This window comes from Camelus bactrianus, chromosome 18 (assembly GCF_048773025.1).
Source record: "Camelus bactrianus isolate YW-2024 breed Bactrian camel chromosome 18, ASM4877302v1, whole genome shotgun sequence".
Lineage (NCBI taxonomy): Eukaryota > Metazoa > Chordata > Mammalia > Artiodactyla > Camelidae > Camelus > Camelus bactrianus.
The window spans coordinates 29,704,427-29,727,614 of record NC_133556.1 but is presented as its reverse complement, the minus strand read 5'-3'; the positions used below and the strand labels follow the sequence as shown (position 1 = coordinate 29,727,614).

Genomic DNA, 23,188 nt, shown 5'->3' with positions numbered 1-23,188 from the left:
GGCAGGCTCTCCTTGGGACCCGTGGCTCCACTCTCCTTGCTCAGAGGACAACACATCCACACTGGAGGTCAGATGGAGAACAAGAAGCTTCATGGAGTCCACCTTGTCCCTCCCTCCAAATGGTCTCTCTCCGTCATGGGCAGTTTCAGGAAGTAAGAGGACCCTGGATGGAGCTCAAAAGTTAGCCTCCACCACTTTGACAGCCCTGCAGTCAAGTTTCTGTCACTGAGACCTCCTCGCCGGGAGGCAGTCTGAGTTGCAGGGCATTTTTATAGGGTTTCAAGTGTTATTACTTTAAAGATTGACCGGAAAAAGCAGTTTCTTAGAGGAAGAGCTTCAGGAGAGGCAAAAGAATTGGTAAAATTAGAATAAATTATTGGGAAACAGGGAGAAGGGAAACTAGCTCATACTGAATTCCTGCGAGGAGCTGGGTACTCTGCATGTGCTGCCTCTTTCAAGTCTCACACTAATCCTATGACATAAGAACTATGATCATCTCCATTTTTCAGATGGAGAAAATTAGATCAGAGAGGATAATAACATCCCTCAGGTCACAGTGGTAAGGAGCAGAGAAGGAACCTGAACACAAATTCTACCTGGGTCCCTAACCTATGTACATCCTTGTGTACCCACAAAGGGTGCACACTCACTTCTAAAGTTCTTGACAGTGTTTAAGGAAATTCATTAAAATCATTCAAGGATAATGGAGCCTCATGGTTAAAAACCTGGACTTCACAGTCAGACAGCATAAGCAAGTTACCTAACCTCTGTAAGCCTTGATTTCTCCATCTGTGAAATGGAGAGAAAGGTACTTCCCTCCTTGAGTTATAATGAGGAATAAATTTTAAAATCCATCTAAGTCCCTGATCATGGTACCCAGCATTTGGTATGTACTTACTATTTATAGTATTGTTATTATTACTAAGCACATCATCATTTACTCTAAGTATTGTAGGCAACCCCCAAGATGGTCCCCAATTATCTCTGCCTCCTGGTATTCACACCCTCATAGAACCCCCTCCACTTAAGTGTAGGCTGGACTTACTGATTTGCTTCTAATGAAAGGAATAAAGCAGAGGCGATGAAATGTGACTTCCAAGGTTAGGTTACAAAACACTGCAGCTTCTGTCTTAGGGGCACATCGGAAGCTGGTAGATCATGTGCATAGACGTTCATTCATCTAGGTACCCTGTGAGTTGCCCTCTGGAGGGGTCCCTGTGTCAAGGAATTAATGTCTCCAGCCAACAGCCAGCAAAGACCTGAGGCTCTCACCCAACCAGCATCCAGTGTGAGTCTAGAAATGGCTCCTGCCCAGTGAAGCTTCAATATGACTGCAGCCCTGGCTAGCATCTTGACTGCAGTCTGTGAGAGATCTTGAAGTAGAGCCCCTGTGAAGCCACTGCACAGCTCCTGACCCACAGAAGCCGTGAGATGATAAATGCGTGTTGTTTTCAGCCACAACATTTTGGGGTAATTTGTTACATGGCGCTGGATAACTAATACATTCATCCGTATTTGTATTCACTCAATAGGCTTGTGCTTTATCAACAGATCTGAGGGTAAATTTCAGAACTGATCCTGCCTGGAGCATTAGGAAAGACAAATTGGCATATTCAGAAGTAGTGAGGGGCACTGTATTTCACACTCCAAACCATGGAGCCTGACAGCCAAGACGGCCACACAGACAGGAACCTGTCGGTCTACAAGATGAGATCTGAAAGGTATGGAAACCGGAGACAAGTAGATCTGAAGGAGCTGTGGAAATCTAAAGCAACGCTACTGTGTTATAAGCAGGGATGAAAACATGCTTTACAGGATTAGCCAAGCAAGGCTTCCTCTAGGGGCATCTGGGGCCAGACTTGGGAAAGAGTGGTGATCACAGATCAGCAGAGACCAGGTGTGTCCTGATGAACTAGTGATGTCTGCCAAGAGCATCTGGTGGCGTGGACATCACGTTTGGACCCCTGCTATTGGTGCTTCTAGAATGACTCCAGAACGAAAGGTGACTATACCCTCATCGTAGAACCCCAAGCCATAGAGGACTCTGAACTCTGACAATGGGAATATGTGCGTCAATCCCCCCTCCAAATCATGCTTTGTAAAATGTTTTAAGACTCCCCTACGGAGGGCCACAGACGTGAAGGCTCTTGCTGAGTTTAGAACTCTGTGACACTGTGTGACCAATTTCATTGACTATGGTAGATGACAGGTTGTATCTGCCCTATACGATCAATTCTCAGAGAAAATTCAAAAGCAAAGAACCAGAAGAGGGTCTTCTGACCCACAAGCTACTTACAGTCCCTGAAGAACAATGATTCTCACCTTCCATTTGTCCTTCAGGACCTTGAGAATATCCCTGTCCAGGGAGCCCACTCAGCCCGAAGATTGCTCCTTCCTGTTCCCAGGAACAGCTGTTTGCCAGAGGCCTCTCAAAGGGTAGTTCATGCACATTTCAAAGCAGGAATGGCACAAGTGCTCCCATACTCTTCCCTGCGCCCTTGACAGGCATTCTTAATGGATCAAGATATCCTTTCTTAATGAACCTGGGCGTGGTTTCAGAATCCGTGTACACGCAGCACTTCCAGCATTGCCTACAATCCATCAGCGTCAGCATGGAGATGAGATTTGAATCAAATACCCACTTTGTCTTCCTTCCTGGCTCACATGCTGAGTTTTGTACCGAGCAGCCCTGGCTCTCTTTCCTCCACTGGCTCACCCATGAGAAGTTGCACCACACCAGCCAGTCCTGGCTGGGCTCCAAGAGGCAGGAAAAACAGCCAAACACACATCTGCCCATCTTCTCCTCAGCCTGAGAGGCAAACTCTTTGCTTCCAAGTGCAGTGTGAAGTGTAAGATTCCTTCAGCATCCAGGTGCACCAGGCTCAGGAAAGTCATCCGCGTTCGTGGCCTGGGAAGCAATGAGTCCAAGCTGCCCACCCCAGGCACTTTGCAGCCCACCTGGGCCAGCTGCCTTGTAGGCGCTGGGTCTCCAAAAGAGACAGGCAGAGGCACTGTGATGGTGAAGAGTGATTTCCCAAGGGCTTGTCATGTGATCACCATAGTGAAATTTGCTAGTGTAGGATCTTACCTGGGACAGGTGCCCTTGTCACCACCACCTACGAGGACAGCTGTCATGGGCTGCACTGTGCCCCCTCCAAAATTCATATGTTGAAGTCCTTACCCTCCAGGACCTCAGAATGTGACTACTTGGAGATAGGATCTTTAAAGAGGTAATTAGGGTAAAATGAGGTTAAATGGGTAGGCAGTAATCAATATGTCCTTAAAAGAAGAGGCGATTAGGACACAGACAAACACACAGAGGGACGTCCATGTGAGGACACAGAGAGAAGAGAAGACAGCCACCTACAAGCCTAGGAGAGGGGCCTTAGAAGAAAACAACCCTGCGACAGCCTTTACCTCGGACTTCCAGTCTCCAGAACAACGAGAAAATGTGTATCTGTGGTTTAAGCTGCCCAGACTGTGATTAATCCATTACAGCAGCCCAAGCAAAGTGATACAAAGGCCGAGCAAGAAATTTCAGCCTCAGGAGGTACACAGTATCTTCCTTTTCCAGGAAACAGCAACTGGCCAAGATCAAGAAGACAGACACACAGCTGGGTGGTAATCACATCCTTGGGAGCTGAGAACGTGTTTCCATGGCAGTTGTCGTAGGGAACAGTTGAGAGATTCAAACCAGCATGTCTGGTTGTCAGCTGTAAGCTCGCTGATGAGTTGGGTGAGGAGGCTTAGTTTAAGACCCCAATCCGGCCTTAGATGACACCAGTACAATGAGGGAGCCAGACAAGGAAAGAAAATCCAGCTCAACGTGGAAAGTACCACCAGGGGGAATTGCAAGTGTAATACAGAGAAACAGCAGACAAAGTCCTCCACTCCCAACAGTGAGCATCTTTGAATATTTTTAGACTTAATCGACTTGGGTGGGGATCCAGACACTGACATTCAATGATATGATCGCTTATGCGGCTACCACCATCATGAAGGGTACTTCTGCAATATCGATTGGAATTTAAAACGCTCTGACCTTTGACCGAGCCGTTCCACCTTCAGGGATATAGTCTATATGGATCTCCCTGCAGAATACAGCAAGATGCATGCACAAAGATATTCATTGAAATATTGTTTCTAAGAGCAAATTGGTGGAAATAGCCTAACTGTCAAGATCAAACAAATCACGGTACAGGCAGAAGATGACATGTTAAACAGCCATCGTGAAGAAAGGGCTAGAACTGTGTGTGCTAACAGAGAAAGAGCTCCAAGATACGAGAAAAATAAATCAAGTCACAAAGGAGTGCTCTGTGTGACCGCTTCGGTATCCATGTTTAAGGCTACTACACACTTTCACACACATACACCGCCTTAGATCATATTTCTGGAAGGAATTCAGGGACCCACTGGGAAGTAGGACAGGCTGGGCTGGGGGACCAAGGGGACAGGCATTTTGTGCCTTTCTGTCCCATGTGAATGGCCTAACCGAGTATATTTTTAATGTCAGCAGGAGTTACCTAAGTGATGGAATCAAGGAACATTTTTGTTTTCTTCTTTATACTTGTATTTAGAGAAACAAAGCTGTAGGTGTGTCTTTTTTTTTTTTTAATCTATATATGATGTATAGCTGGGAGAGGTAGTTTCTAGATGTGTAACAGGTATGCATGTGCTTTTATCTCAACCTCCTTAGGGCCTTTGAGGGAGATTAGGAGAACCCCCCCCCCCCCCCCCCGGGGGCTTCAACCAGTGGTCAAACGCTTCAATACACATCATTAACAATTCTGCAAAGCACAGCGGGGATTTCTTTTGTGTTTCTCCCTTGAAAGGAAACCAGATCACAAATTACTATGTGAATGTCAGGCAGTTCCCACTCTCTGGGGAGGACCCAGGCACTGGAGCATCTGAGCAGCCCCAGCCCCAACAGGCCTGGGCATGGAAACCACCTCTTGACTGGAGAAAGATGGGTCTGTGGACAGGGTCAAGCTCCTGACGTCCTGGTGGTTGAGCTGGAGGATGGAGAGAGAGAAACAGAGGAAGGGAAGGACCCCAGACATTGAGAACCAGTCTCTGCCTCTGCATTTGGGCAAAACGCCTGGTGGAAAGTCAACTTCTGGCCATGGAAAGTTTCAGGAAACCCGACTTTCTCTGTCCACCATAAATACAGGTAACGGGGGTGGAGTGATTCTAAGGAAATAGTGCCGCACCTACAGCTCAGCCTCTAGGCATGGATCCGGTTTGAGGGGTGGGGGGCACCCTTTGGAATCAGAGTCCTAAGCTCAAGTTGCATTTCTACCCTCTCCTAGCTGTGTGGCCTCAGACAAGTCACTTAACTTCTCTGTGCTTAAAGTCCTTGTTCTAGGGGAGGAGATGAACAACAGACTTGCCAGTCAAATAAAAACACCCAGATTTGACAAGTGCCATAAAGGAAATCAAACAGATGCTGTAATAGAGAAGAACAGGGGTCAGGGAGGTGTCTCTGAAAACATGGAATTTAAACTGTGACTTCATTTATATGTAATGGAATGAGCCATGTCTTGCCCATCATATGAGACAGGGTTCCAGGAGGCAACAGATGGCACACTCGAATTAGGATAATTTGAGAAGAATTTAATAAAGGGACTGTTTACAAAGGTGTAGGTAGGGGCAAGGGCGACCACCAGAGTACTCTGGGGCTAGTAACCATGGAATTCCAGGCTCTGCACAACCTCTGAGCCTGAACACAGACAGAGAAGGTTGCCTGCTGTCTTAATTTAGGACTATTGTAGCCCATGGGAGGGAGCAGGATCTGTAAATACCCTGCCCTCTCCTCCCTCCTCTCATAAACTGCCATGGCTCTCTATTGCCCAAACCCAACCAGAAGCCAGTGGGCAAGGGAGCCTGGGACTGTGGTCTACAGAGGGAAGTCTCCCAGGGCACAGCGAGGGTAAAGAGCAGTGGGGGGATCTGGACAGAGGCTGATGCCATCTATCCATCCATCCTTCTGCACGTCTGAATCTCGCGCTGGCGCCTCAAAGTTCACTGGTACTTCTAATCCCGCACTCGTAAGGCCCATGAGTATTACCTTGTGTATGTTTTATGTGTGTCTGTTTAACTTTAAATGCTCGATGATTTGCTACAGATACACTTCTTCGTGCAAGGGGCTTTCACCGTCTAGAGCTTTAGACGTTCCAAGCAATCGATAATGCTGCAGCTCTGGCTACAAATTAAATAACTACACATTTATTACCCATTACTGGAAGGCACACCGGGCACTCTACTGCCAGCAGCACACAACCCCATAAATGCTCACAGCCTTCCCTCCCTCTGATGGACAATGTGAAGACCGTCCCACTTTTAGAAATCAAACTCCCTTTGCTAGTCTAACCTAAATTGGGATGAAAAACGCCAGGACTCTGAAATTTACTCCACCAAGCCGAGCCTCCAGGGAGGAAGTAACATTGGCTGTGGAGTCAGGAATGTTTGGCTGCCTCTTCTGTCACCTGCTCTTTCAAGGAAGGTGGGGATGCAGAATTTCAGTTCCATGGGTTGTGGATTCCTTACTCCTTCTATACTGATCTGTTGGAAGTGAGAAAATCAAGCTGGCCACCAGGATGTGCAGTGAGCAGCGAGGGGAACTACATTTGGGTTGGATGAGCCGATCTTTCCATCACCACCCTTCTGCCTGAGCTGACGGAAAATGTCACACTAACGGCTGGGGAAGGACAGCAGGGCCTGAGCCAGAAATTCCCGTCAGTGACAAGACACATCGTTTTGCAACTTTGTGTCTCTAGGGAGCCCATTCTGCAATCAGAAAGCTGTGAAGCAGCCACATGAGGAGTAGCTGTAAGGAATCCATCCTGAGACATGAGGAGCCCATGAAAGAGGGGAGAGTTCAGTATCATATGTACCCCAACTCCCTGATACAGAGCTCACAATTAGGGAGAGCAAAGAGGCAGTGACTGGGAAGCAAAAAAAATCCAGAGAAAATCAGAACTAATTCCATTAGCTGTCCCATCCCTACTCAGCATCTCGTAGATTAAGAGAAACAGCCAGTGCAATTACTTCAATCACATATGCAAAGTAAGACCGGTTCCCAAATTAGAAGTGACAGTCTGGGCCACCTGGTAGGGAAGACACCCTGTCCCCAGGAAGGGGGCTGAGCATTCCTCTCCTGGGTCTTTGGGTCTTTGCTTGGTAGTGAGGTGATCATAATCAAAATCACTGTCACCTTCACCAGCACCGCGATCATCAGCAAATCTGACAGCGTAAAGGCATACAGGAAATCTTTTCCGTCTCCCTGAAACTGGCTCTCGGGCCCACAGACAAGCAGGTATCAAGTACCCACATGTTAGGAGATACTCCCCTAAAAGCGTGTATGGTCAACGCATATCATGAGGTATGAAAGGTGCTGGCTGATAAGCCCTGCAGGGAAGAAACCGAATTAGCTCTGTTCTCCACACTTAGAAGACCACAGTAACATGACCACCACCTTTTTAAAAAAAAAAAAAAAAAAAAAAAAAAACTGCTCTGAGCACTTAACACTATGAACACCCTACACAACAAATGAGGGGCACACAGCTTAAAGTTGATGGTCCCCAACCTTGGCTGTGCATTGGAATCACCTGGGAAGTTTTCAAAGCTACTAACACCTGAGTCCCACCTCAGTGTAGATGAGCAAGCAGTGTAGATGGTGGCCAGCTTGTCAGCTTGAGACCTGCCATGTCTGCTTGAGACCATACCTAGTGCTTCACCACCGCACCCCCAAACAGAGCCAAAACCACAAAACACTAACAGGAAATGCACATTTTGCTGAACCATTCACAGGGTGATGGGAAGGGGGAAATGTTGCACATAACAGTGCAGAACTTCCCAACAGTTCCCTTCCACAATCTCTGATGTGCCCCCAAAATTTTCCTCCAAATGGTAGCTGCTTTGTGTCTCTTTTCCCTTCTTCTTCCATTGCTCTCTCTGCGCAGCAGTCTCTAAACCTTTATTACCCTGACCAATTCCCTTTTGAATCCAAGCTTATACAACCCACTCAGTACAAACAGTCCTGCAGGTAGCTCAACAGCAGTGCTCTGTTCTTACTCAAGTTGCAGTTACAAAGAGTTCAATATGTACTCTTGCAGCTAGATGGTGAGGTAGATATTCTCATTTATTTTAAATGAGAGGGTTGGACTGAGAAAGGTTAGCCAGGAGGGCTGCGTGGAAGAGGTGAGACTCCAGCCATTATGAGGAGAGGATTCATGCAGAGGAAACAGGAAGACTCTGAAGGTTAAGGATAGAGTCTGCACAAATCCCATAGGCTGGGAAAGGAGCTGGGGGAGGGGGAAAGGGGAAGCAGATAGGGAAGTAGTGAAAGGTTTGTGCTGTGACACATTGAAGGGCTCCGATGGAGCAAATAATAATACCAAGCATGCACCTTACCCTCCCCAATTGCCAGACACCATTCTAAACACTTCATTTATCTTGCTTTGCTTAAACCCCACAACAACCCAGTGAGATGGCACTGTTACCCCAGTGAGTCAGCAGCCAGGCTGGGATTTGAATCAAGGCAGTTGTCTTCAGGGGCCATTTGCTTAACCACTGCATTAAAGAGTAATGAGCTAGAGTGCCAATAAAAACAAAGCCAATTAAGCAGGCAGAGGGACGAGGTTCTGGAATAATCTGGAATCGCACTGTCACAGACAGGCGCTCGGACCCGCCGCGTCAGCGTCACTTCAGAGCGTGTAAGAAAGGCAGGATCTCAGGCCTCACTCCAGACTTACTGGATCAGATTCTGCATCCTAACCAGAGTCTGTAGGGGCTTCCTCAGCACATGACAATGTGGGTGGTGCTGATCTGGAAGTCGGGGGTCAATAACAAAAATCTAATTCGAGGAGGGGTACTGTGGGTGGAAACAGAACAGGTAAGGGTCTCGCTGATCTGCTGGGTGTAAATACATTTCCAAGCCACACACAGCTGGCAGCAGTCCTCACTGACAGTGAGCAAGACAGCTGTGGTTAAGAGCTAGAGGCAGTTCCACATACTAGCAGCTCTGCCACCCTCTCAAACAAGCTATGAAACCCCAAAAACTCACTTTCACCATCAAAAAGTGGCGGCAAGGACAGTTCCTCATCGGGTTCTTATGAAGATTAGGTAAGAAACTCTATATTTGGTGCTTAGCACCGTGCCTCTTACATATTAACCCCTCCACAAGCATTATCTAATTACTACGAAGGTGACAAAATTATAACATATGGGCATTAAACTGGCTCTGAAGTCCCAATTATAGTGACAACCCCTGGGAACATGGAAGAGGTGCAGAGAAATGCAAAGTGCAGGTGAGCTGAATGTCCTCATCTTGCCTGGACGGAGTTCAAAGATGCCATTTCATTCTTGACCTTGACTATTAGAGAAACAAGGGTTACAGCATCCTTTTCAAAGAAGTGAAAGGCAAACACGTGTAGAATTAATAACAGGATGCCTACCTACCGTCCCAATCAGCAGGTAAGATAAAAGCAAATCAAACAGAAATCTGCAGAGCCAAGAAGAGAGAAAATAAATGAAGCAGCAAGAAAAGATCTTTTTAGGGAATAATTTTTTTAAATGACAGGTAATCAGACATGTATACCATGGCAACTATACTGATACTGAACTCCTCAGTTAAAAAGCTATGAGTCTCAGACGGGGTGAATAAACAAGATTCATCCATCAGCTACTTCCAAGAGACATCTGCATTTCCAAGGGGAAATTTTAAACGAGTAACAATGAAAGGATGTGCCCAGGCCCATGGAAACCAAAGACAGATAGAAAGTAACATTGATTTTAGAAAAACCCAAGGCAGAAAGCATTATCCAACCTTGAGATGGTCATTGTATATTAATAAAAGCCTCAATCCATAATCAGTGCTGGTCAATAAATCGCCTTTGTGAATCAAAGAACATGGACTCAAAATATATAAAGCACAAACTGTGACCAGTACCAAGAAAAACCAACAGAAATACAGTAGCTCAGGGAAACTCTAACCAACCCATCTCAGATTAAAAAGAAAATACAGGGCCCAAGGCCTTTACTGTAAAATTAATAAGGTTTGTCAAATAGAGAGCATACCTTTATGTGTCCAAGGGGTATTCCAGAAAACTTTAGCCAGACTTGCCTACCCATCCATTCAACTATCCACCTGACTACCCATCTGTCTATCCACCCATCCATCCATCTATCCATCCACCCACCCATCTAATGTTCACTGAGAATCTACCTCCTACCAGGTACTACACAAGGTACTGGGGATCCAATGGAGTAAAAAGATAAGGTGCTTCCTATTATGAATTTTATAGACTTCATCAAGCACAAAGAAAAAAAATGGTTAGTTATTAAAAAGCGAGGCATGGAGATAAACAATGGGACATGACAGAGTGTAACAGGAATAACAAGGTGTCAACGAAGGTCTCAGGTTTCAATTCAACAAGAATGATGAAGACAAGTGAGCAAGACATGGCTCTTCAGGAGCTTATATTTTGGTAAGAAGGAGTCAAGTAAATAAACATGAGCACAAGAAAGGAGTATCATTTCAGATAATGCTAAATGCCATGGAAGATAAAACAGCAATAGAAAAGATCACATATGGGGCAGGAAAGATGCTGATTCTTTGGCCAGTCATCAGAGGCTCCTAAAAGGAGGTGGCTTTGAATCTGAGAGCTTCCAAGGTCAGAAAGGTGCCGGGGTAGCCAGCTCATGTCAGGGTGTCTGGGCATTATTCTTAGAACTGTGGGAAGCCTCTGGATCTGCTGGTAATTCCATATGGTTCTGCAGGACCCAGAAGATTCCTTGGGTTCCCTGGGGAACCAGACACCCTTCTAAGCCAGAGCTACCTACGCAGTCAGGCTTGCAGCCTCCACAGAGGCTCAGATGGTAAATCCTGCTCTAATTACACTGGTAATTATGAACCGACACTTGCTGAGCTGGAAAGAGCATTCCTTCTGTTAGGAAATGATCGCTGGGAAGTCAGTCCCAGCCTCTTAAACAGGGGGGCTGCTGTGAACTTACAAATGGCTGATGGAAGGTGAGACCCAGTGCAGACGGGAGCGTAGGCACCACCCTGAGAAATAAGGGAGGAACCTGAACATTGGGAAGGAGACGCTCTGGAAAGTCTACACCACCTCTCCCCACTCTGGAGGCAGCATCAGAAAGCGCAAATACGCCGCAGTCAGTCAGACCCGGATTTTAATCCTTGTCCTGCCTCCAGTGAGCTGGGTGACATGGGACAGTTATTGCCTCTCTGAGCATGAAGCTCGCCACCTGCAAATGGGTTTACTAATAACCTTTCTTGTGGGACTCCACCTGGCACATAGTAGGTCTGAGAAATACCCAACCCTTCTCTACAGGTTCTCCCACACCTCTTGGTTGGGAGCTCTGGAGGGAGAAGGAAGGAAAGGAGGATAAAAGGAGGGGAACTGCCAGCCACAGAGGTTATTATGCTCCCTGGTGATGCTGCAAGGGAGTTAAAGAACCCGTGATAATAAGATTCTCACCCTGTGTTCCCTGTGACGGCAAACAACAGAGACACGAGAACAGAGCATCCATCGGAACTCACAGAGGAGGCAGACGAAGGCAGGTGATCAAAGGAATAAATCCACTCTCAATCTGAAAAACAGCCTGCCTGCTTTCATCCATCTGGGAGGTGATGCAAGGACTCACACTCCGGCCAAAACCACACTTTTTTCCTACCCAAACCACCCTGAGTGGGGCCATGGGCGTGGCAGGTTTCCAGAACAGAACCCTCTCGGGGTTAATCAATCTTCTCCCTGGTCTGGCCACGTCTCCCAGTGCCTCAGCCCCCACTCCAAGCTAAGCTTCAGAAATATGCCACTGCCAAGGAGATTTATCCATTTTAAAAGGTCAGAGAATTACTGCCATTGAAACTTGCACGCGGAACAGGTGTAAATATGCCCCAGCCCCCCCTCGTGCTTTATCACGCTCAGGAAAGGGAACCTGGGGGAAGTTACTTTCCAGGCAGAGCATTTAACTGCTTGGTGCCTGGGGAGCCAGGGACTTCCTGGAAAAAGGACCCACCTGCCCATGTCACCCTTGTCACTCCCTTCTCCCTCTCACCTGAGAAGCACCCATCTCCAGCTACCTGGGCTGCCAGCAACTCTAGGGGCCTGGACCATCCCTGTGCAGTTTTGCAAAGCATCCCGCTGGGGGAAGAAAGATGACCAACTTCACACGACAAATTCAGACCTCACTCCAGCTATTGACAAAGTATTGAGAAGGCAGGATGCAAAATCAGTTAAAAACAAAAGTCACCTTGACCGTAAATTCCAGACTTCTGTTTTGCAATATGCTTCCTAGTGGTTTTACTGGGAAGAGAGAAGAATGGAATATCATTCCCCCAATGGGAATTCCCATTTTCTCACAACCAATTTAGAAGTTCCCAGCATCTCAAGATGTTCTGGGGACTGTGTGGGTTCAGGAAAGCCCAAACTGTAATGAGATTTTAAAAAATCTTCACTCTAGTGTGGAAAATGTTGATGCCTGGGGCGGTCTGGAGAAGCCTGCAGACAGAGCAGGGAGACTCCTGGCTGCAGAGATGCACATACCTGGGTTCAAATTCCAGCTCTGCCACTTACAAGCTGTGTGACTGTGGACAAGTTACTTCACCACTCTGGGCTCCCCACCCCCGCCGCCAGTGGTAGGAAACGAGAGATGCTGGGACCTGGTCTGCCTAGGTGCTATAGAAGAGTTAGATTAATTCAAGTTTAGCACAGGGCTCACAGCTGATACTCAATGAATTGTTATCATTTTGTCAAATTGACTTTGTCAGCCCTGAGAGAAAGAGAAAGACCGAGTAACTGGGTCAACTAACCTATCAACAAATCAAGTGATGACTCAGTCTAGTGACCCAGCAACTGCACGGATTCTCCAAAGTTTAGGGGTCAAGATGGCACATGGAAAAAGAGGGATACCAGCCAGGAATGATACATTTCATCCCTCGAGATGAGAGGAGCCTGCCCTCCACTCTCCTTCCACCCCTACATTCCCCAGGGCAGTGGACGAGTAGAACGTGCTAACCAGGGTTGACACCCCCAAACGCAGGACAGCATGGTGGCTGGAAACACAGTCCCCGGAGCCAGCCTGCCAGGCTTCAAATCTCAGCAGACACTGGAGATCTTGCTGAGACTCCTTTTTTTTTTTTTTTTGGTTCGCACATTCACAAAGTTTGTTGGTTCTTCAAAAAGTTAAACACAAAAGTACTCTATGGCACTGCAAATCCACTTCTAGGTATATACCCAAAAGAATGGAAAACAAGTGTTTAAACAAATGCTTGTACACACATGTTCACAGCAGCTCTATTCATAATAGCCAAAGCACAGAAACAACCCAAATATCCACCAACAGACAAGTCGATAAACAAATGTGTTCCATGCATGCAATGGAACATGATTCATCCAGGGAAGGGATGAAGCACTGACATTCCACGTGCCAACATAGCTGAATCTCATAAACATTATGCTCAGTGAAAGAAACCAGTCACAAGAGGCCGCATATTTTTGGATTCATTTATATAAGATGTCCAGAATGAGCAAATCCAGAGAGAGAGAAAGCAGATTAGTGGCTGCCATAGGCTGGGAGGAGGGGGAATGGGAAGTGACAGCTCACAGGGTTACATTTTGGGGTGACGAATATGTTTAGAGGTGATGGTTGCACAACACTGTGAATATATCAAACACAACTAAATTGTTCACTTTAAAATGGCTAATTTTATATGAGTTTCACATCAATAAATTACTACCATATGACCCAGCAATTCCACTCCTGGGTATATATCTGAAAAAAATTAAAACACCATTTTGAAAAGACACATGAGCCCCAATGTTCACAGCAGCATTATTTACAAATTTCAAGATATGATAGCAACCTATGTGTCCACTGACAGATGATGGATAAAGAAGAAGTGGTATGTATGTATGTGTATATGTATATACACACACACAATAGAATACTACTGAGACATAAAAAAGAATGAAATAATGGAATTTGCAGCAACATGGATGAATTTGAACAGCATTATAGTAAGTGAAATTAGACAAAGACAAATATTATACATCACTTATATATGGAACCTAAAAAATACAACAAACTAGTGAATATAACAAAAAAAGAAGCAGACTCACAGGTATAAGAAACAAATTAGTGGTTACCAGTGTGAAGTAGGAGAGGGGCAGCACAGGAGGAGGGGAAAAGCCAGGCACAAACTATTGGTTGTAAGACAGGCTCAAGGATGTATTGTACAACACAGAGAATATAGTCAATATTTTGTAATACTGTAAATGGAAAATAACCTTAAAAATTACTGTACAATTGTATATTGTAAAAAAAATTGTATAATTTTTAAGTTAAAAAAATACAAAACCAAAATAATAATAATGGTAGTAAGTTACTTCAAGAAAAAACTCCATTTCTCAAATTTTTCTATGCATAACTGGCAGCCAACAGCAGGGGCGTGGGGAGGGGTGCTCCAATGGACAGTGACGCCAGGAGGAGGGGAAAGGGCAGTGGAGCCAGAGACCACAGATTCAACTTCCCCAGGAAGCCTACTTCACCACTTTAACCATCTCCCATCCACTCAAGGGCCAGGCACGTGTCTCTCAAATCCCATCACACAGAAAATTTACATATGTAATAAAAAGCTGCTGTCCTGACACTACTCTTAGGAAAAAAAATTTCTTACATTTGTATTAATTTTCCTTCCCGGGTTTTAATTGAAGAGAGGATACAGCATCACAAGGGAAATAAAATCTTACTTCATCTATCTGAGGGCCATGTGGCTTCATTAGAAATTACATTAGTTCCTCATTAAGCAACAATAATAATGTAGAGTTGGAATCAATAAAAAAAAAATGCTTTGCCCCAAGGTATAGATCCGTTTGGTTCAATTATATTCTTACATGGCCAAGCTCTGGTGGCTCCAATGCTAATAAAAACGTGGCGTGATGCCGGAAGATGTGGGTTTCCTTCATTCGCCTTCAAAGCTGAGTGATGAAATAGATGAAAGGGCAAGATTCCCATCCTCACAACCACTCTCATCATTCCTAATGCAAAGCCACCTAAACACCCATCTAGAGTTCAAATATGAAAGATGCCAAGTAAGTTTCATCTCACAGCCTTCCTTGATCAATCGGTAGTATCTGTTCTGTGTAAGGGTTGAATTGTGCTGCGATTGATTAGATATGTCTGCCTTGGGCACAGGATTGTACCTGGTAGCAAGTATGTGCCAGTTATGCCAAACCCCTCCAACTGGGAGGGGAGGATAAAAAAAGCCAGAGGCTATGAGCACAGGAGTTGCCCACCCCTCTCCTTAGCCATGCCGACTATGTGGCTGGGCTGGCTTTGCACAGTAATAGAGAACATGAGACTTTTTTACCTCCATCATTTCCACCAGACTTAACAAAAGTCCCAAGTCAGGACGAAATGAGTACTTACCTGACCCTCGACCAAGCTGCATGGCAGAGACAGCAGATTCTGCATAAAAAAAAATTCAAAGACAAATGTTGAGTTTCACATTGAAACAATTTCTTTTCTTTTCTTTTTCTCTTAGACAAAATAACCACATTCCTTAGAAAGAAATATGTGATTCATACATTCCGAAAATGTTCATTGGGTGCCTAACACATACCAGGTGCTATTGTGGGCTCTGTGTTTTTAACAATAAACACGATAACAAGTCCCTGCCACCGGGTGGGAGGGAGGAGGAAGGACAAGGCAAATAAGGAAAGTAACAAATAACCACAGATAAAGATAATATCAGAGAGTGATAAGGCCAATCATGATAACAAACTGGGTTGTGGGATTGAGAGTGATAGGTGCTACTTTACGTTGGGGGTCAGGGAGGGTTACAGCCGAATGATAAGGAGTCAGACATATCTGAAGTAGGTATTTTCAATGCAGGGACAGCAGGTACAAAGGCCCTGGGGCAGGCACAAGTGGACAAGGGCCAGGGAGCAAGATGGCTGGAATATCTGAGGACAGTCAGACATCAGAGAGGGAGGCAGACAGGAACCAGGTCATGTCCAGCCTTGAAGGTCAACACAGGGTGTTTTAGTTTTTTCTAAGCAAGTTTGGAAGGCACCAGCAGATTTTTAAGCACATTTTCACAGAACCAAAAGTCATACCCTACTCAGATCAATAGCCCCAAGTAGCCCCCATACTGTGGACTGACCCATCACATGCTCCACTTGTTCTCAGAACTCCCAGGTCAATCCCCAGCACAGAAAGGGCCCTGGCTGAGACGAAAGGGAAAAGGCGAGTTGCACAGACGTTTTGTGAAATGCAAATCCCAGGGCCAGTCTGCCCCCGAACTCAGGACATCACTGTCCAAGCCAAGAAAACCTTCTCTTCCTCCCTCTCTCTCTCTGCCCGCCGCTCACACATCTACCATATTTCCTATCGGTTTTGAGATGGTTTCCACCCAACAGGAGAGAAGACACCACAAGCTCCCCTTACCCTGCCTGAGGCTCAGATCAAGCCCCTTTATCATATGCCTGTGGCTCCCCCAGTACCCCAGACTCCGAGAGACAGAAAGAAGAAAACCCCTTTCTTGGACTCTGCCAAACAGATAAAAATCCCCTGGCACTGGCCAGTCCCAGCCAGGGCTCTGGGTCCAATAAACTGTGAGGAGATTAACCAAGCCAGTACCTTAAAGACAAAGAGATGGGCTACTCTACTTTGCTACCCAAGGTCTCGGGCACAGCAGACCCAGCCACCGGGAGAAGACAATATTCCGCTGTTACTTCCCATCCACCCCGAGCTGAGCTCCAGGCTCCCAACCTACTTCACAGGGTGACCGCAGAGATTAAATGTGATACTGCACCCCTGGTTTATGGACAGCCCTCAGCAAAGGTCTCTGTGACAAGAGCTGTTATTAGCCCAGCCCAGCATTTTTGCCCTAAGCACCTTTGCCACAAGGCGCTTTTCTCTATAAACATTTTCACCGCAAAACTAATTGGCTGTAAGGCAATTTCGCCGTAAGAGATAAAATAACAAAAAGGTAAATAGGGATGTAAAAAAAAAAAAGGACATAATGAAACATGAAAAATGAGTAACAAAATTTTAAAGAGTTTATTGTGAAATACAAAATATTTCCACATATCTAAAATGTGTGTAGATTCATGGCAGTATTGTGCAAATAACAGAGAGGGATTGGTTTCCAAACACTCGGGTGCATGTATATTAACTGAGCTCTGTATCACACCGGGAAAACCTCTGTATGGCTGTTCCTTCTGGGCAGATTATCACGTGTCCTTTGGCAAATGTTCCAAAGTTCTATGGGAAACATGGCTTCGACTCTGCACCTTCAGATCACGGAAGGATTTGCAAACTGATGTTATTCTTTTCTAGTATAATGTGTGATCTGGCTTTACGCTCTCTATTTCAAACTTCCAGTAAGTTTTATCACTATATTTTCTATCAAGTTGATACACGTAGTTGTTATCATCCGCTATTTTAATGCTGCCCCATCTCTCAGTTCTGTTTAGACCATCATGAGGGCTAAGACTGATGGAATACAGAAATGGGAGTCCTGTGCCAATGGACGAGTGAAACCAACTGTTAACCAGTTATTTTATCCTTTATTATATGCTTTACGGCCAATTAGTTATGGGGCGAAGATGTTTGCTGCAAATATGTTCACAGCAAAGAAGTTTAGAGGAAGAAAATACCTAGAACTGTTATTAGTATTTTTATTATCATGGTTGCTCAAGTCCATTCCCAGAGATTAACCAGGAAATGGGCTGGGACCAGCCAGCACAGACCATTCACATAAAGAGGAATCTTCGGGGACATGACTTAGAGCTAGAGCCACAATTTGGAAACAGGTAACATGTAAAGTAAATGCTGAACTTCTTCTCCCTCAAAGGCTGTTACGCCAGCATGCCTGTGGCACTTCTCTCCTGTTTGCAAGGCGTAAACAAGAGGGCTTGTCCTGCCTGCCTGTTGAAAGTCATGGACAGGGTGGAGTGCCTGGTCCACTGTGCAGGCTCAGGTGGGCCTCTGACCTCGGCTTACAAGGGAGGCACACCTCGAGAGCGAGTGGGTAAGGCAGAGCCCAGGGTCAGCATACAAAGGGTAGATGAATACTGACCTCTCTCCTGGTTTCTTAGAACCAAGCCCTGTGCCTCCCCCAGCCCTCCCTCTGTCCCTCATCCCTCCGCTTATCCTCAAACCCTCTTTCTATGCCAGCCCCTCCTCTGGGCCCAGAAGATATCCAGATCTCACCCCTCTCTTCCTTGCCCCCTCATCTCCTTTAACAACTATAAAAGCTCGTATCTCTTTGCTTCTTCCATCCACCCTCCAGAACTGTGCTCAACATTGGAGACGTGGTGAGAAGCACAAATAAACAGTCCCCAATGTCACTGACAGTCTGGAGGAGGAGCAGACAGTAACCAGGGAGTCATAAATACAAGTGAGGCTACAGCTCCGAAGAAGAGCATGTGAGGACCCTCCACCCCTCTCATTTACTCCCCAAGGCCCTGGGCCCCTCCCACTGAGACAGCTTTATCGCGCAAGCCCCCTTGTCCCTTCTCACCTTACTGGGAGCCCTCTGCAGTGATTCTTACAGCTTTGTCTGCCCCTCTCTGACGTCTTTTCCCAAAGTGCTTAGTCCTTCGGGCTCCGTTTCCTACCCCTATTCTGGGAACACCGGCATCCTCTAGGACTCCGCCTCTGCATGCGTCTTACTCCCCACCCATCCCTTGGAACCATTTACTATCCCACTCATACCTCGGTCCCCACCTCCTCTAGGACCATGAATGTGTGTTTCTGGTCCTAGCTGCTGTCCTGAGCTCCAGGCGCAACGAAATGACCATCGTCTCACCCTCTCCACGTGGGCGTCCCACTAACATTTCAACTCCACATGGCCCAAGCCATGCCCTGCTCTCTCCGCCAGCTGTGCCTCCTCCACCTCTTAGGTTGGAGAAGCGCATCGCAGTCCTGCCAGCCCACTGAGCCTGAAGCCTGGGGCCGCCTCTCACTCATCCCCGTGCTCAGTCCCTCTCGATCCACTGCAGCCGTGTCTCTTGCACTGCGCTCTCCTCCCTGGCCTGGTTACTGCATAATAAGTGCATAATAATAGACGCTCCAAAGGCTTCTGGACAAGTCTCTTCGTGCTGCTGAAGACAATTTGGCTGAAAGCAAGGGGACCAGCAGGACAATTTGGTCAAAATGAATATTCCATGGTGGTTGTTTTTCTGAATGTTGATCATCTTGGTGTGCCGTGATGCGGTTTTAAAGACATTTTCTGTATCTTTATCCACAAGGATCTGTTTATTCCTCAGTATTCAGAGTTTAATTTTATTTTGTTTGTTTAAGAAATCAAGACCTAGTCTTGCCAGGCTCGACTGTAACTAATGGCAGACATCGGGCAATGAAAAGAAAGAGTCTCCTATAAAAATCTCGTTTATAGCATTCATCTAGATAGCCTCATATAACAGTCCCTTGAAAAGCAATGTATGTGCTGCCCTGAGAAAATCCATTCTGCAGAATGTGTGATCCTGGAAAGGTAAGGTGTCCACTGAACCTGTAAAAATCAAAATCAATCTTATTTTCCCCACCACTCTTTTCTGAATTATAAATGAAGAAAGCCCCTACTATTCACCAAACTCACCCCTGAAAAAAGCAGTATGAATTTGACATGTATCCTTCTGGTCTTTTTCCTAAACATGTACAAATATATCCACCTATATATACATATTTAGATACAGACAACATATACTTTTAATTTTTAAAAATGGGTTGGAGTTACAGATTTTGATCTGCACACTTGATTTCTATAAACTTAACAATAGAGTGTGAATGTCTTTTCCAGATAATTCATGTGGAACTGGGTTTCTCAGCTTCAGCTCTGTTGAAAGCTGACAGTTTAGACTGGATGCTTCTTTGTTGTGGGGGGCTGTCTTGTGCACTGAAGGAAACTTGTAACACTCTGGCCTCTACCCACTAAATGCCAGACCCACATCCTCTCCCCCAATTGTGACAACCAAAAATGTCTCCAGACACAGCCAAGGGTCCCCTGAGGAACCAGTTAAGAACCTTTGCTGTGGAGTCACCTCTTCCTTTTGTTAACAGCTGAAATTCCACAGAACTCCATAGAATCCCATACTCTGGACACACCATAATTTATTTAACTATTCCGCTATTCATCAACATTCTATATCTATTTTAAATGCATCAGAGGAACTTGATAGTTTAAAAATATATATTGCATATTCCTGTAGAAAGAGTCATTTTACTTTATCCTTCTCATAAAATTCGAATGATTGTGCATCTGCTCTTTTTTAAAAACAGACAGGTACTTTGGGGGCATTAGGCAGCTTTATGCACTCCTTTTATGTTTGTTCCTATGACGTGGGCGTTGACAGAATTCCACCTTATGTCAGGAAGAAATGGGTGATCTTCCATGCTGTGAGAGCATGGGGAGGTGGCACTCTCTTCCACACTGGTCAGGGCAGAGATCGGTACCACCCTACTGGTGGGCAGGCAATCAGGCAAAACAGATCAAGAGCCATCACCCTGTCTGACTATCTATTTCTTGTTCAGTAAAATTAGGTGGACAGCTACAGTCTCCCCTCCCCTTCCCTTTAGGCTGGATGAACTCAGTAAAGCTGGATGGCTCTCAAAGATAAATGCCTGGCCCTTCTCAGAAAGACAATTAATGAGCTCAAAGGCTGCTTAAATGGAGATGAAATGTGAGATTAACAGACGCAAGGCCATCTATCCACCCTGCCAACAGACTACCTCCTGCTTGCTGTGCTGTTTCATTAGACACCGCCAAGGAAACCCACCAAATGCACTGTGGCTATCAGGTCTATTTTTGAGATAATTACAAGGCTCCGGCCTGGATCCCCTTAAAGGCAGAAATATGGGACAGAGAAGGATTAAGGTGAACTCTACCCCTTTCTCCTCTGCTGAAAATGCCCCAACAGGCTTTAAAGGGAAGAGAAAACTGCATGAAACTTTCATCAGAGCCTGGTGGGTTGCTGCAGGAACTGTGGGGCACAAAGTTCTAATTCTGAACAGTGCCCAGTACAGTAGTGAGACACCGTCCCTCCCTGCAGGCTGGCCTCCTCACCCACCCGCTCTGCTCTCTACAACTGGGAACACAACTGCCTTAAGGGGAAGGAAGTAGTGTGGAGTGAGGGACAGAAGGAAAGAGGGGGAAGGAGTGGCAGATCTCAGTGCAGGGCAGGGTCTTGTGTCTCTAATCATCACAACATTGCACTCTCTAGAAGCTCAAATGTTGCTACTCTACGTGCCACTCTTAAAAATTGGATCTGTCCTCTGCTCCCATGACCTTGTAAACAGGAAGACCACAACATGGTGAAGTCACCTCTGGGCCAGCTTTCTTGTGCCCTCTCCAGCCTGCAATCTCCTAGAAGGCACAGTGAGAATGCAAAACTGCAGGAAAGGACCCAGCTTGCCTGCAGTTTCTCCATCCTTCTACCCAACGGAGAAGAGATGAGAAAGATGAGTATTTCCACAGACACTCCTTTCCCTGTCATCCATTTTGCGAGCAAAATTTCCACCGTGACATCTGAGCGTGACCCTCACTCCTCACCCTGATGACAAGTACAGTGACACCAGGACATCAAGCAACAACATTCATAATAGCTGCTGCACAATGCCCAAGCAGGTGACGCACTTGGCTCCTGCAACGGGATTAGAACCTGGATTAATCTTTATGCTTTTCCTTGGTGTCCTTCCTTATATAAAACTTTCCATCAATCAGAGGCCTTCTCCTTGCCTCCAGGAGGATTAGGATTACTTTAGCAGAAGCGAAAAGAGAATGAAACAGTGTACAGTCTTTCTGATATCCAAAGGCAATTGCCAAGCCAATGCTTACAGAACAATCTGGCCCTTTGAGGGAGATCATGGAACCCAGGGTGAGAAACCCAGTCACTATCTGGAAAGAGCCTTCCACAAACATCCGCCCAAAGATTGCAGATGGTCCAGAAGGGCCAGTCCTTGTGCCCCGAGCCTATGCAGAGCCCCAACAAAACCTCTCTGTGTGCCCCCTCCTTTCCAGGGGAGCCCCTCCTTTTTCAAAGGAGACTTACAGGCCCCTCAAAGACAGGGGGTAGGGAAGAGAGGTTATACTGGTGTAGACAAAATAGTGGTGAACTCCCCCCATCATACATGATTTAAAACATCTTGTCCTCACAAAAAGACCACAAGAAGGGTGAATATTATTATATCAGCATGTCACAGATCATGAAAACAGAGAAGCAAATATCTCAGGGTCCCAGGAGTCAGTGAGTTGGTACTCAAACCTGCTTTGTTTGATTCTAATCCCAGGACCTCTCTTGTTCCCTAATTCTTTTGTGTAAATGGAAGATCATGCTTGGCATTGTCCAGAAGGACACACACTTGCCCTCAGGTAACTTCCAAGTGACTCAGGGAGGCAAAACTCAAATATTTAAGCAGAAGTGGAATATTGTAACAAGCAAGGAACAGAACACTCCAGGTGAGGGAAGGAAGCCTGTTGGCTGGGTCTTCTGGAAAGCAGACACCAAGGTGGAGTTAGCCATGCAAAAGGTTTACTGGGGAGTAACACCAGAACTGGGGGTTGAGAAGTATTCCCCCAAGATATGTTCAAGTCCTAACCCCCAGAACCTGTGCATGTGACCTTATTTGGGAAAAAGGTCTCTGTAGATGTAATCTGTAATCAAGGTAAGATGAGGTCACACTGGATTAGGGGCCCTAAATCCAAAGATAGTGTTCTTGAGAGAGAAGAGTAAAGGAAGATTTGAGACACAGCAAACACAGGGAAGAGGGCAATATAAAGACAGAGGCAGAGACAAGAGTGATGCAGCCACAAGCCGAGGAACGCCTGGAATCCTGAGAAGCTGAAAGAGGCAGGAGGGATCCTCTCTTAGAGCCCTTGAAGGCCCCCTTGATTTTGGACCTCTGGCCTCCATAACTGTGAAAGGATACACTTCTTTCGTTTTAAGTCACTCTGTTCATGATCATTTTTTTACAGCAGCCACAGGACACTGATATGAGCTGTGAAAGAAGAGAGGAGACAGGATTGGACGGGGGAGCCATCAGGCAGGGATGGGGACTTGATAGTTTCTGGCTACTCACTAGGGACTCCAGAGCCGAGTACCCATTAGAGGAGTCCTGCATTGGGCAGAAACAGCCAGGCCCTGGGACCACAGTCTTGCAGTCA

The 23,188-nt window shown here is 46.0% G+C and overlaps 1 protein-coding gene across 10 annotated transcripts in view; it reads right to left on the bottom strand.

Annotated features, from left to right (window-relative positions):
* RBFOX1 (RNA binding fox-1 homolog 1) overlaps positions 1–23,188 on the bottom strand; it is a 1,986,757-nt gene that overhangs the window by 1,789,317 nt on the left and 174,252 nt on the right. For all 10 annotated transcript variants that reach the window (XM_074346731.1, XM_074346734.1, XM_074346737.1 and 7 more), the window contains exon 2: positions 15,451–15,489. In XM_074346731.1, the coding sequence (XP_074202832.1) occupies positions 15,451–15,489 (39 nt within the window). The remainder of the gene's footprint in view (positions 1–15,450; positions 15,490–23,188) is intronic.